The following is a 14,627-nucleotide window of genomic DNA, read 5'->3' on the forward strand; positions in this document are numbered from 1 at the left end:
GAATATAAGAGAGTTTCAAAATTCCAATGAGAGGGTCTAATCCTGCTTGCCTTGTCATGCAGGTAGGCTCATTGAAGTCAAGACAAGTATGATTTGGCTCATGGCCAATGGATGTGGTGTTTGAAGGCAAACCACATCTTCCTGTTTAGAATGGAATGTGGAAAGGTGATCTGCCTCAGCATTTGTAGGGTCAAGGTGTTCATTACTAATTTGTGAACTTGAACTTAGCTTGACATGCTTCCCCGATAGTCATCTGAAACATCTTCTGTTGGGAGCCAAGGGAGCTCACTGGATGAGGGCTCTGAAATAGGCTGTTTAATGTTGGCTCTGAGCAAGTCATAGTGCTTTAATACCTTCAGCTATTTAAAAAGTAAACTAATTCTTGTTTTCAGTGAGTTTGGTGCTGTTTGACAACACTGTTAAGTAGGGTGACCAGATGTCCCATTTTTATAGGGACAGTCCCGGTTTTTGGGACTTCTTCTTATATAGGCACCTATTACCCTCCACCCCGTCCCATTTTTTCACAGTTGCTATCTGATCAACCTACTGTTAAGGGTAATCAGCACAAACGACCCAGTTAAGGACATGCACTGAATTTGGTTGTTCAATATATCTGTATTACTTTGGCCAGTTTTTGATATCTGCGAAGTCGGGGGCACACTACAGTGGGAATGTACCCATTGCTTTATGACCATGATCCTCGTGGGGGAAAAAAAATATAAATATCAATATATAAGGAGTGGTACATGAAATAATAGTACAGAGATGGTGTATTGGAGCTCCTGCTTACTCTTCTTGCCACTAGAGATTAAAATCTTAGCAGTGTTCAAAAAAGATGTAGAAATTTGTGTGTGTAATGAGAACATCTGAAGTTACATTAGATGGGGTGTAGAGCCTGATCCAAAGCCCACTGCAGTCACTGACAAGACTCTCTTTGGCTTCAGTGGGCTTTTGATCAGTCTTGTAAATTCTCATGCTTCAGGACATAAGCCAGCAACTAAGGGCCAGATTTACAAAGGGATTTAGGTGCCTAAAGATGCTGATAAAACCTACTGGGTTTTACAAAAGTGCCCAAGTGAATTTGACACCTAACTCCCATTGACTTTCAATGGGAATTAGGGGCCTAATCTACCCAAGTAGGTTCCAGTCTGCATCTTTAGGTGCCTAAATCTTTTTGTAAATCTGGCCCAAACTGATTAGGGTTAGGAAAAAAATCACTTTGGGCAGGCTATTACATAGTGGTCACATTCGGGGATTCTTGCACCTTCCTGTGAAGCATCTGATACTGGCCACCACTGGAGACTGAATACCAGGGTCAGTATTACCACTGGTCTGATCTGGGATGGCAATTGTTACGTTAAATTTACAAAATTATTGTAAGCTTCCTATATCAGCAGGAGTTTGAGTTCTTCAAGGGGGCAGTGTATTACTCCCATCCAATGGCCAGCACAACTGCAAATTAATACCCAGACTACCTTTCCTAAGTTTGCATTTTTATTATATGACATTTTCACACAAGCAGTGACTGTTTAACTGGATGCTAGCAAATTGCACATGAGAAGTGTAGATAGAAAATGCAAAAGCACTCTATGTAGCTTTTTAATCATATTCCTTTATTCAGTAAAAGTAATGAGATTTCTTGTTTATATTTGTAATCAGCAGAGACGACTGACTGCGATGAGAAACTGGACATTTCTCTACTGCAAACAGGTAAAATGCATTAAGTTTTTTATCAGGTTCCACTTCTTTATTTATTTATTTTGCATAAAGCAGTTTTCAATATTCTAGGTATGGCATATACAGTCTGGGTAATCTGCATACAAGGCCCAGATGTCTAAGATTTGAATGCCTAGTGGTTGAAAAAAAAAAAAGAGAGAGAGAGAGAACATGCACCAGAATTTCACTATTTTTCCCTTGATTTCCTATTCATAAAACCTCCAGTTTGACAGTAACGGCTAAGTGACACAAACCAGTAAGTGATCTTCATGACTCCAGATGGCAACTTGTGCTCATTCATGATATTTCTGGGTACTTTCAAAATTCTTGACACAACATTACTTCCAAGGACTGGCAAAGTAATTTGTATCATAGTGTATTTCAGTTCTGCATTGGTGTACTACTAGCAATAATATCTTGGGTTTACAAAGGGATTGCAAAGCTCTTTATCTGATATGGAAGGATCACTTTTAACCCCACCCCATTCCCTCAAAATGCACCCACCCCTTGAGTCAAACATGACAGTTGTTTAACAGCAAACAGCAGTACTATGCAACAGTCTAGGGCAGGAACTGATGAAGATTTCCATGTGCCATTGAAACTTCTAGTTGGAATTTAAGTAGGTAGGCCAAGATTTTTTTTGGTGATTTTTTTTGAGTGCTGCACTTGAGATACCCTACCAGGACCTGACTGTTAGAAAATGCTGAGCACATATCCTCCGAAAATCAGGTGTTCCAAGTTGGGCATTCAGAATAACTAATCATTTTTGAAAATCTTGACTATATAGATGGTAATTACCTGTGTTTTAAAATTTCACCAAGATGCAGCTTAATACCGCTAGACCCGAGAAAAATGTGGTAAAAGTCTTGAATGATCAAGACCTTGGGTTTACAGTTTCTCCCTCAGATTAATACAATATAGTGAATACTAATGAAAAAGACTCCTTGGAAATTAGTCACGCAATGTCTGTAAAGAGTAAGTGTAGACTGTTTACTGCTAGCAATTGCTATATCCAGGGCAGAACTTTAACAGCAGCTCCCCACAGTGCTGTAATGTACCCTACAAACACTCTGTGGTGGTCATGAGAGCAGTATTGCGACACTTGACCCAGCCCACTATCTTCCCAATAACTCTACATAAGGCTTGTGATGGGTCTTCAGACATCCTCAGTGCTGAGGTGCTATGGGTTGGAGCATGAACTGCTAGCAGTGAGGCACTGGTGGTTGAAATCCTGTTGTCAGACCATGTGGAATTATTCAGGAGCAGGACCAGGACCAAGGGGACCAGGACCAAGCAGCTATAGTCTTGTTCATGGGGGGCTGGGAGCACATGCTACCTGATCGGAGCTGCAGTGCTGCTTTCTTAGCTACCCACTGAGCATTTCATGGTACTAGTTTGATAACAGATGCAGGAAGCTCTGGTTTTAAAGGTCTCTTCCAAGTGACATCCTGTTTGTTTCTGTTATCAGGGATGGAAGCAATTCTAGTAAAGGAGAACCCTAATAAATGTTATGTTATTATACAGTGTTATCTTTTCATTGCTCTGGTAAATTTATTCAGTACCAGAATTATTTTATTGGAGCCTAATGTGGTTTCTACAGTATTTCACATCTTACATTATTAGTGAAAATGAATGTGATGCACTGAGACAGCCACATTAGTAAAGAGAGAAGATTTCCATCCTGGGGATCTTATATTCTCTTTTCTGCAAGATTTCCAGTGTGTATTTTTGAATGTGTGCAGACTGCATGCCCATATACCTTTGAATATGCATGTGTGCACAATTCTAAGGCTTAATATTTGTCTTGCAGTATATATATATCCCTGGGATCTGTGGGAGGATGCCTAAATTGACAGTGGAATAGTCATTTTCTTTTTCAGATTGTGTGTGTGGAAGGAAAAAAGGTGAACTCCAAAGGCTTTCAGCCAAGCATTTGAATTTCACACATTATTATATATGTACAAGTGACTTTTATAGAATGACAGGTTTCAGAGTAGCAGCCGTGTTAGTCTGTATCTGCAAAAAGAACAGGAGTACTTGTGGCACCTTAGAGACTAACAAATTTATTAGAGCATAAGCTTTCATGAGCTACAGCCTAGTTCGTCGGATGCATAGAATGGAACATATAGTAAGATATAGATTTTTTTTCTCCTGCTGATAATAGCTCATCTTAACTAATTAGCCTCTCACAGTTTGTATGATAACTTTGAACGTATCTTTATGTCAGGTTTCAGAGTAACAGCCGTGTTAGTCTGTATTCGCAAAAAGAAAAGGAGGACTTGTGGCACCTTAGAGACTAACCAATTTATTTGAGCATAAGCTTTCGTGAGCTACAGCTCACTCCATCGGATGCATACCGTGGAAAATACAGAAGATGTTTTTATACACACAAACCATGAAAAAATGGGTGTTTATCACTACAAAAGGTTTTCTCTCCCCCCCACCCCACTCTCCTGCTGGTAATAGCTTATCTAAAGTGATCACTCTCCTTACAATGTGTATGATAATCAAGGCAGGCCATTTCCAGCACAAATCCAGGTTTTCGATTAAGTGAGCTGTAGCTCACGAAAGCTTATGCTCAGATAAATTGGTTAGTCTCTAAGGTGCCACAAGAACTCCTTTTCTTTTATCTCTGTGTGTGTGTGTATATATATATATAATCTTACTATATGTTCCATTCTATGCATCTGATGAAGTGGGCTGTAGCCCAAGAAAGCTTATGCTCTAATAAATTCGTTAGTCTCTAAGGTGCCACAAGTACTCCTGTTCTTTATATAATGTATCAGTAGTTAATATTATACCATTCTTGGGACTAAATCAGTTTAAGTGATATACAGCCAATATAATTATGGTAGTTATAATAAAGGTTACTGAAGTAGGGAGCCAAAATAGATGCCTTCCATCGAGGAGGCTGGTAAAGGAGGTCGATATAACCTTTATAGCGATCCTCACCTGTAGATTAGATTCCCTTGTACAATAGCTGGTTTTCAGCAGGGATGTCACTGGCGGATCATTTAAGGAGAGTCTCGGATGTGATCTTTTCAGCTGGCTTGTGTGTTTAAATTGCAAGCTCTCTGGGGAAGAGGTGCTCTCGTACTGTGTGTTTGTTCAGTGCCCTGCACAATGGGGCCTTGATCTCTGGAGGGGCCTCAAGGCAGTACCATAAGACAAATAATAAATCAATAATGGTCAAGGGCAAACTGATTATGTTAGTCTTCCATGATATAGAGAAAACCTTTGACACAGAGTTTGAATAGGATTACTTGAAGGGAGTGCTGCAGGAAGTGGGACTGGGAGCAAGAATGGGATGCTGAATCTATTTATGGTGTGTATATTTAAAACGTTTATTACCTGGGTATCCAAGAACTAGACAAAATTGGGACACAAGAGAGTCCAGAGCAAGTGAATTGAATAAGGTTTGGATAAACATGGACAAATCAGATGTCTTTAAGCTGCATAGAGGGATGACTCAGAGGTGCCCATTCACCCCTTTCTTTGTCCCTGCGGAAAAAATAAAAAAAATCTGAACATGGGGGATACAGGCTGAGGAATCCCAGTATACAGAGGGGTTTAGATCCCTTAGCCTTTGTGCATACAGTTAGGGAAATCCTGGACGTATGATTTCCTGTGTTAAGATAATATGACATCCAAAGGTTTCATTATTTTTCATTATTTTTAAATCCTAAAACCAAGGAAGGATTTTTTGCCTAGCCATATTTCTGTGTTTAGGAGCACAAATCGTGTTGTGGTTAAAAAGTATCTTTGATGCTAATTATTCCCTTCTGCTTAAAGGATTTAATTAATTGGGAGACCTTGAAAGTGAACCAGAAGAATTATGGCTGTTAAATTTTAACTTATCAAAAACTTGGGTTTTGTTTCAAACTTTGTGATTAGGGTCCCCTAGAAAATATTGGTAGAGTTACATATTCGCTTCAGCATAGGCAAAGACTGCCTAGGACCTGCCAAAATCCAAACTGTAGGGACCTGTATTGAGGGAGACCAGGCAGCCAGTGACCCTGATTGGTATCTTGGTGGTGTGGAGACCATGACAGATGTTGGATAAACATTGAGCAGAGTGAATATAGGGCACCCCATTAGGATCTTTAACTTTCCTACTTAAGGAATAGTGGCTATGACAAAAGAGTTTTGATCCTGTCATATGATTTACACTGCATATTTGGAATTAGTGAGGATTAACGCCAGTCTGACTCACTTTCCTAAAATATCAAACGGGAACAAATCTAAGCCAACCTCAGCACTGGTGGTTATATATCTTTAGCCAAAACATTACACACTAAGGATGTGTATGTCCAGGGATGCTACAAGGTCCTCTTTAAGCCCCAGCACTCTGCACTGGAGTGAATTTCAAGCTGTGAAAGAATTTGAGACCACTAATAGGAGTACAAATCCCAGTCTTTGGGTCCCAGGGAGATACAGCTTTGTGAAAAGATGGGAACAATCTCTTGCTAAAGAAACAGATAAGAAAATAACTATGAGCCAATCCTGTATGGTCTGCCTCCTTTTCTCTTGGAATACAATGTGAAGAAAATGCTTAGAAACCTCTTCAAACCCTTAAATATAAATCCCTTTATTGTAATATAATTCTTTATCCTTTCAGTGCATGATTCTACAAGTCCTCCCTTTTCATCTTGTTGTATTTGGCTCTTACACTGATTGATGTCTGTCTCGTATATACGCTGTGTTCTTACTTCTATAGTTGTAATTCTTCTGTCCATCTTCCATTGTTCTGTTTAAAAATATACTTTAATGTGGTTTAAAAAAAGATGTGATATAATCATGCAACTTATCTCTGGTTTTTATTCTACCATATGCATTTACAGTATCATGATTTTTCAAGTTTTCCAAAGAATAACCCAGAGTACATACTGTAGGCTTAAAATTCATGTGGTGCTTTGTTCACCTCTTTAGAGCCATATAACTTCAAAGATCTAAGCACTGTAGTGCAATTTGTACGATATTCTAACACTTTACACCTCACTTCATGTGTTCTGCATTTTGCTAGCAAAACCTCTATTCACAAATTCAATATATAATAGGATCTTTTTTTAGACAACTAAACTGATACCCAACAATGGCCATCTAAACACACAGATAATTCAGCAACCTCACAAGTACTATATTTGAGTCTCTGACTACTTAACTCATGTAGGTTAATTTGGAACACAATTTTAGGAAATAACTGAATTGGTATAATTTTTTCTAATTTATTTAAATCCTCTCTTTCTTCAGGTAGCATTCTTGAGATCACAACAGATAAGCTGGTCGACTCAAAACCAGATTTTTCTGCTTAAATTTTACTTTCTGCCTCAATGTTTCATTAGCAGATATAAACATCCTTCAGTTTGAATGGCATTCCTGCAAGATCCGTGTAGGCATTTCAGCATACTTCAAGGTGTGAGATGTTCCGTGCAGTTTTCCCTTCAAGTTTGCGTTTTCACCTATTTTTAATGAAACATGGGATAATAAAGCCACCAAATTGTTTCAAGATTTTCCATCATAATTAGAAATGATTTTTTTTCAATATCCAGTACATTGTCTAATTAGTGTGGTATCCACTGCAACTGAATAAATTCCCTTGCCTTTGTTTTTCTTCATGATTGTATTTTCCCACATGATTGTATGCATGCTAACTGTATTTCATCTTCAATTATACAGAAGTAAAATAAAACAGTTCAGGGAGCTGTGATGGAATCTCCCCCCTTCATGGGTCCAGGAAGCTAATAAGAATGTTTGGTTAGGGGGATTGGTTAGTCCTCTATTGTTCGGAAGACCCACTTTTCCTTTTTGCTCACCATTTGACTATGTTTGAAGAGAGATGGTACAAACTGCCTGTCCTACACTGTCTAAATAACAATGCTCACACTGTATTTGACCACAGGGAGACTAGAGCAGGGTACATGCTGATAATGTCCGTTCTATTGGATAGTATACAGAATGTGTTTGTGAAAGGAGTTGGAGTTCCCAGCCAGTTTCTGGTGCAGTGGTTCTCCAGCATTTTCACTTCATAAAATCTTCCTGCCCCACCTCCTCTCCAGCCTCTCCGAATCCCCCACTGCCTGGTTCTCAAAACATTTTATTTTGTAGACCACCAGGAAAAGGGTTCATGGAGTCTACTCATCCACAGACCAGGGTTTGAAAACCTGTACAAACCACCGCCATTTACTGGCACTCTATTGTCAGTCTCAGCAGTTAGGATGAGTGAATTGACCAAGTGATTGAACTACCCTCTCACCCTATAAGCGGCCCCTTTAGGTCAGGACTGAGGCTTACTGATGTGGCAGGGTGGGGAAAATTGCACTGCTGCTTCTTATGCAACATCTCCTGCTGCCCTCTGCACCTTTAACTCTGCACCTTCACCAGCACTAAATTCACTTTAAAAAAAAAATAGAAAAAATATAGAACTTATCTTATCCCACAGATAGATTGATCACCAGCCAGTTAACTAATAGCGTGCGTTTTCCTGGAACGCTACAGAGTGCAGTAGCCTTTGCCTTCGTGTTTCGTTTTCCTTTGTATATTTTCAGCCCATCATGATGCTTGCTCCTTGAAACTATTTGGTCTTTTTTATCGAGTGTGTTAACAGAAGTGCTATTACAGAGAGTGGGACTGTTTTCAAAATATTTAAAGTTTTCTGCTGCTTTTCGCAAGGAAATACTTGTCATGATCATTAGCTAGCATAAAGACAGGCGGCCTGATTGTCACAACTGCTGAATGCCTGCAAATAACACTGAAGCCAACAGGAGCTACTGATTCTCAGCACCATTGAAAACCAGGCTTTTGATCTTTCCCCTCCCATTTAAAAAAATGTACGATTAAAGGTGATGATGTTCTCTTTAAAACTGTGGACTATATCGAATGTGCACTGCAGACCTTAAAGAGCATTTCCTTCAAAGGCTGATGTGACTGCTTCCCTCCTGGCCTGGATTTCTGAGCAGGGCTGTGGCAATCTACAGCCTGGGCAGCAAATCTGCCAGGTACATGTCACAACCCTTAGCTGATGGAATCAACATTTTGTAAATTTTAAAAAATTGCATTTTGTGTTTACTTACTGTGACTACTGTTCAGACTTTCTTCAGCAATCTTTTTATGGGGTTTATTAGAAAAATCATTCCATGTTTAGGTAAAGCATCTCAATCTTCTGTATATATGTTTTATTAATATGTAAATATTTAGATATTTTTAAATTACTATGTTCTTAATAAAACAACAAGGGGCTAGTTGTGAAATGGTGTATAATGTTGTGTTGTGTTACCAATCTCTGGGAAAACCCTCTTTGTCAGTTCAGAAAAGAAAAACCCACAATAAATTACTTTAATTGAACATGTGTCTTCTGTGTTATGTACTAGATGTCCGTATTTCAGAAGGGGGTACCTGTTAATTCAAAGATCTTTATTAATATGTTAACAGCCTTGTACAAAAAAATGGCATTTGCAGGGAAGCTTATGGAAAAACCCATAGCAATAAGATTTTCCCAACTACCTGAATTTTGAACTATTTCGCCTGCCAATCAGAAAAATGGCTATATGAAATCTCATAAGTATTAAGTGCTGATATGCTTGAAGTCTAATTTTAATTGAATTAGTCGCCTTTATAATCTTCACTTAAAAGGTTAAGCTCCGCTTCTATGGAAACAACACATAGGAAAGACAAACCAGTATTCGTAATGCAAAAGTAGCGGCTACAACATATGTCTTCATAACTTATTACAGTAGAACACCAGAGTTATGAACTGACCGGTCAACCACACACCTCATTTGGAACTGAAAGTATGCAATCAGGCAGCCAAGACCCCACCCCCACCCAAAAAAAAAGCAAGTACTGTGTTAAATGTCAACTTCTAAAAAAATAAAGGGAAAGTTTAAAAAAAAATGTGACAAGGTAAGGAAACTGTTTCTGTCTTGTTTCATTTAAATTAAGATGGTTAAAAGCAGCATTTTTCTTCTGCATAGACGTTTCAAAGCTGCATTAAGTCAATGTTCAGTTGTAAACTTTTGAAAGAACAACCCTAACATTTTGTTCAGAGTTACGAACAACCTCCATTCCCGAGGTGTTCGTAACTCTGAGGTTCTACTGTATCACACCTCATCAAACATTGTTTAGCCATAGAAAATATTTCCTGTGAAAACATGTTCATTAGTAATAATCAATCAATTACAATGGCCTATTGAAATGAATGTGCAGCCAGCCACACCTTGTCTATTTTATATAGTAGCACCTGTGAGGAATTGTATAGTAAAACGTCTCATGGTCATTCCATTATAGATCTCAGAGGTTGCATTGAGCTTCTGAAATCTTGCATGTCTGTACAGAGCTTGAATCCGTTAAATGACTTTTAATTGTAGAATATCTTTTTAAAAATTGTTTAGCTGTGTTCACTTCGGTCTTCCAGGTAATTAAATTGGTTTCCGATCCAAATGTATTTCATAACTCCTACCATGAATGCTCATCGAGCTTGATGGAACAAATCACAAACACATTAGTAACTTTGCTGAACTGCCCTGTGCTGTACTACTTAGGTTGTCTCAGTGTGATTTGAGTTTGTTTTAATTTTGTCATCTTTTGTTTTTAAATGTATCTAAATATGAAATGTAAACTTCTAAAAATATTTTTACAAAACCTAAATTGGAGCTTAAGCTACATGACCAGTGTTGTCATTATACCATCAAAACCCAATGCATGGTCAATCTTGCTATCTACTATACAAATAAATATCAAATGTTATTGTAGGGCTGCCATTTCACACAGTTGAGACAGCTATGTAAGTACTAGCAAACAAGCTAGCCACCTGTGCTTCAATTAAAACGTCAGCGACCAATGCCTTGTCATTTGACTAATATGTTCATCTAAGCTATTTACAGGACACTAGAGATTATTACTTTGGGGGGAAATCCTTGTGCAGCTTAACAGGAAAAGGATATCCTCTCTGTAACATAAAAGGAAACTCGAGCCTGAGCTTTATAAAAAATGTATTAATTGCAAGACCAGAAGAAAACCATCTGAAGTGTAAATGCCTTTGGCGTGTTGGTTCAGAGGAAAAGGCTGTCTGAGCCTTTGGGATATTAGAAAAACTGTATGAAGATAAACTTTCACACTCTTCGGATCTACTCCACAGCACCTGAGAACAATTCAAGAGCTGGACAAAGAAAACACATCAGTCGTAAATTTCATAGAATTAATTTGTGTGGGGGGCAGGAGGGTTCAAAACTTCCCACCAGCTCTACCAGAATCTGATGATTTCATATTGGAAAAGGAATTTCTTCTTAGCTGGGAAAAGGAGGTGATGAGGTCCAGGGGATAAAGCACTGCACTGGAATTCAGGAGATCTGGGTGTCATAGATTAGGTCATCTGCACCTGCATTTTCTCTCCATGGTCCAGCAAGGGCACCCACTGTAGGCTTCAGACTCCCCAGCTATCACCTCTCTTGGGTGAAACCTGTTTCTCTCTCCCTCCTGACTGGAGTATTTTCCAGGCTGCAGTTCTCTGCCTACAGTGTGATATTCCCACCAAGCCAGACTGCTGGAGAGGCCAGCGTCTGTGCTTTGCTTTCTCTCGGAAGGCTCTGAACAGTGTAATTGCCAACAGTCACAGGTTATCTCACAGCTCTTTCTAAGCAAGCAATTTATTCCTAAGGTGAAAGCATTACAGAGAAAATATATCAAAACAAAAGAACCTAAAAGTATGCTAATGAGATCACCCCATCTCCAACAAGGGCTCTGATAGGAGTCAGTCCTTCAAACCCCACAAAGGGGTTTCTCTGTGGTCAGTTCATGCCAGCTTTAGCTCAGAACTAGCACCTCAATGAATAGCTCAGTTTTTCCTTTATACAGGTTGGCCTCTGATATTGAGCCTTTGGGAACAAGTAATCATCAGACTATGGTCCTCTTCTCCAGGCCTAGCTCCGAAAGGGGCTGGGTTTGCTTAACAGGAGGTGGGGAATTTGCATTCACCTCCCTCTAGAGGTTCCCCAGGCAAATCACTTGACAGTGTCCCAAAACTCCATTCTTGTCTGGCCCATTGTTCAGGACAGTCCTTTGAGGTTCAATAAATCAATAATCAATAAATACAACGGACCCCTAAAATGTTTCAACTTAACTCAATAAGGGTTTTTCAAGGATATTGCAGGAAATTGCCACATCTGGTACAATGGGTTCAAGTTCCAGCTCTGCCACTCCTTTGCTGGCAACATTGGGCAAGTTATTTTCTGCTCTGTGCCTCAGTTCCCCATTTGTTTAAAAAAAAAAAAAAGGGGGGGGGGATAATGATACTGACTTCTTTTGTAAAATGCTTTGAGATCTACCGAAGAAGTGCACTAGCTAGAACAGCCTGGTATCATCATAATTATCTTCCTTTTGCAGACTGCTGTGAGATCTCCGGTTGGAAAGCACTAAACAGGAACATTAAGTGGTGGTGATGTTGCTGTTGTTATAAGAACTAGTGATTATTGCCATAGAACCAGACCTGACGGTGAGGAGATTCCTTCACTCACTGGAACAAAGGCAGAGCTGTCAGTCAGTAGGGTGGCCACTGGAGAGACCCCCTTTCGTGAAACACTCCAGAGCAAGCCAATTCCAAAGCTGTAGCAACGATGAACTCCTGCTCTGTCAGCCCCGACCCTGTGCAAAGCCTTAGCTATTCGAGGAAATGGATGGTTTTGTCGCAGCTGAGACTGGGTGCGCAAACAAAGTCTGGCCACACAGATGCTCACCAAAACCCAGACAAATGGCGGTTCACACTCTGGGGACATGTCTGCAAAGAATGGGGGCTTGCGTTTGGCCTGGTGTTCCTTTTTACATGCCACCCAGGGAATCTTTCACAGCCTGGCTAGCAGAGGCAATACATGGGGGGGAGGTGCATGCGAAGTCACGTGCCCCACCCCCACCCCCCGCAGTTGCTGCTTGGCTTGTACTGAGCATGCTCACACCAACTGAGCATGCTCGGTAACAAATGCTGAAGCTGCTGCCCTCATTCTGCTCCCCAACTACCTGCAGGTACGGGCAGGGCCAGCCCAGGACCAAACGGCAGCCCAGGGGAGGAGCGTCTTTGGCACCCTCCCCCCCGAATTCATTAAACTTTTGAATTGATTATTTTTAACTGCATTTGTAGCTCATTTCACAACTTTGATGCCCGATTCGCATGCGTGATTTATCCCTGTCGTATAAGAGGATAAATTTGGACGCTAGGATCTGTACATCTGTATTTTATTCATGCCATGTATAAGCAAATAAAAAAAAATGTTTCCTCTAAGCTTATAGAAACTTTTTAATTTTAAGAATAACTGAAATGTATTAACATCAAGATATTGGACTGTGTCCCGACATTGGGTGGACCAATATTAAATAGTGCTACAGTAGGTGACAGCGTTAATATGTTAACCCTAGTCCTTAAATTCAAAAGGTCATTTTTCTCACCTTTGCCTTGGCAAACTGAAGCACAGCATCCGAGAGATCCAAAGACTGGCCAATGGCATTTTCATGTGATAAAATAGTGAGTGACGTCAGTCCCTTGTTGGCCATCGTAGATCGAAGATGTGTTTTAATGAGCCTGAGTATGAGCAAAAAGAAAAGGAGTACTTGTGGCACTTTAGAGACTAACAAATTTATTTGAGCATAAGCTTTCGTGAGCTACAGCTCACTTCATCGGATAATAAAATGCATCCGATGAAGTGAGCTGTAGTTCACGGAAGCTTATGCTCAGCACCCGGCCCATCAGCATAATCCACTGGCGGGCCGCGGGACATTTTGTTTACATTGACCCTCCACAGGCACAGCTAACTGCAGCTCCCAGGGGTTGTGGTTAGCCGTTCCCGACCAATGGGAGCTGTGGGAAACCACGGGCCACAGGGATGTGCTGCCTGCCGCTTCCCACAGATCAGGTTGGCTGGGAATGGCAAACCACAGCCACCTGGAGCTGAAGGGGGCCATGCCTGCGGATGGTCAACGTTAACAAAACATCTCATGACCCACCAGCAGATTACCCTGACGGGTCGTGTGCCAAAGGTTGCCGACCCCTGTTCTAGACCATTCCTGACAGGTGTTTGTCTACCCTGCTCTTAAAAATCTCCAATAATGGAGATTCCATAACCTCCCTAGGCAATTTATTCCAGGGCTTCACCACCCTGACAGTTAGGAAGTTTTTCCTAATGTCCAGCCCCAACCTCCTTTGCTGCAATTTAAGCCCATTGCTGCTTGTCCTATCCTCAGAGGTTAAGAACAATTCTTCTCTTTCCTCCTTGTAACAACCTTTTATATACTTAAAAACTGTTATCATGTCCCCGCTGTCTTCTCTTTTCCAGACTAAATAAACCCAGTTTTTTCAGTCTCCCCTCATAGGTCATGTTTTCTAGACCTTTAATCATTTTTGTTGCTCTTCTCTGGACTTTCTTCGATTTGTCTATATCTTTCCTGAAATGTGGTGCCCAGAACTGGACGCAATACTCCAGTTGAGGCCTAATCAGCATGGAGTAGAGTAGAAGAATTCCTTCTCATGTCTTGCTTACAACACTGCTGCTAATACATCCCAGAATGATGTTGGCTTTTTTTGCAACGGTGTTACACTGTTGACTCTTATTAAGCTTGTGGTCCACTATGACCCCCAGATCCCTTTCTGCAGTACTCCTTCCTAGGCAGTCATTTCCCATTTTGTATGTATACAGCTAATTGTTCCTTCCTAAATGAATTACTTTGCATTTGTCCTCATTGATTTTCATCCTATTTACTTCAGACCATTTCTCCACTTTGTCCAGTTTATTTTGAATTTTAATCGTATCCTCCAAAGCACTTGCAACCCCTCCCAGGTTGGTATCGTCTGCAAACTTTATAAGTGTACTCTCTATGCCAATATCTAAATCATTGATGAAGATATTGAACAGAACCAGACCCAGAACTGATCC

General features: G+C 40.3%; 1 protein-coding gene across 10 annotated transcripts in view; it reads left to right on the forward strand.

Moving 5' to 3' along the window:
- Positions 1-14,627, forward strand: part of BEND7 (BEN domain containing 7) — a 100,607-nt gene that overhangs the window by 48,122 nt on the left and 37,858 nt on the right. For 4 of the 10 annotated variants that reach the window (XM_078851181.1, XM_078851173.1, XM_078851179.1 and 1 more), the window contains one exon: positions 1,660-1,710. In XM_078851181.1, the coding sequence (XP_078707307.1) occupies positions 1,660-1,710 (51 nt within the window). Of the gene's footprint in view, positions 1-1,659; positions 1,711-6,966; positions 9,058-12,093; positions 12,165-14,627 lie in introns of those variants that run through there. The other 6 variants (XM_078851174.1, XM_073328731.2, XM_078851178.1 and 3 more) reach the window with 5 other exon arrangements.

This window comes from Lepidochelys kempii, chromosome 1 (assembly GCF_965140285.1).
Source record: "Lepidochelys kempii isolate rLepKem1 chromosome 1, rLepKem1.hap1, whole genome shotgun sequence".
In the NCBI taxonomy this organism is placed as follows: Eukaryota; Metazoa; Chordata; order Testudines; family Cheloniidae; genus Lepidochelys; species Lepidochelys kempii.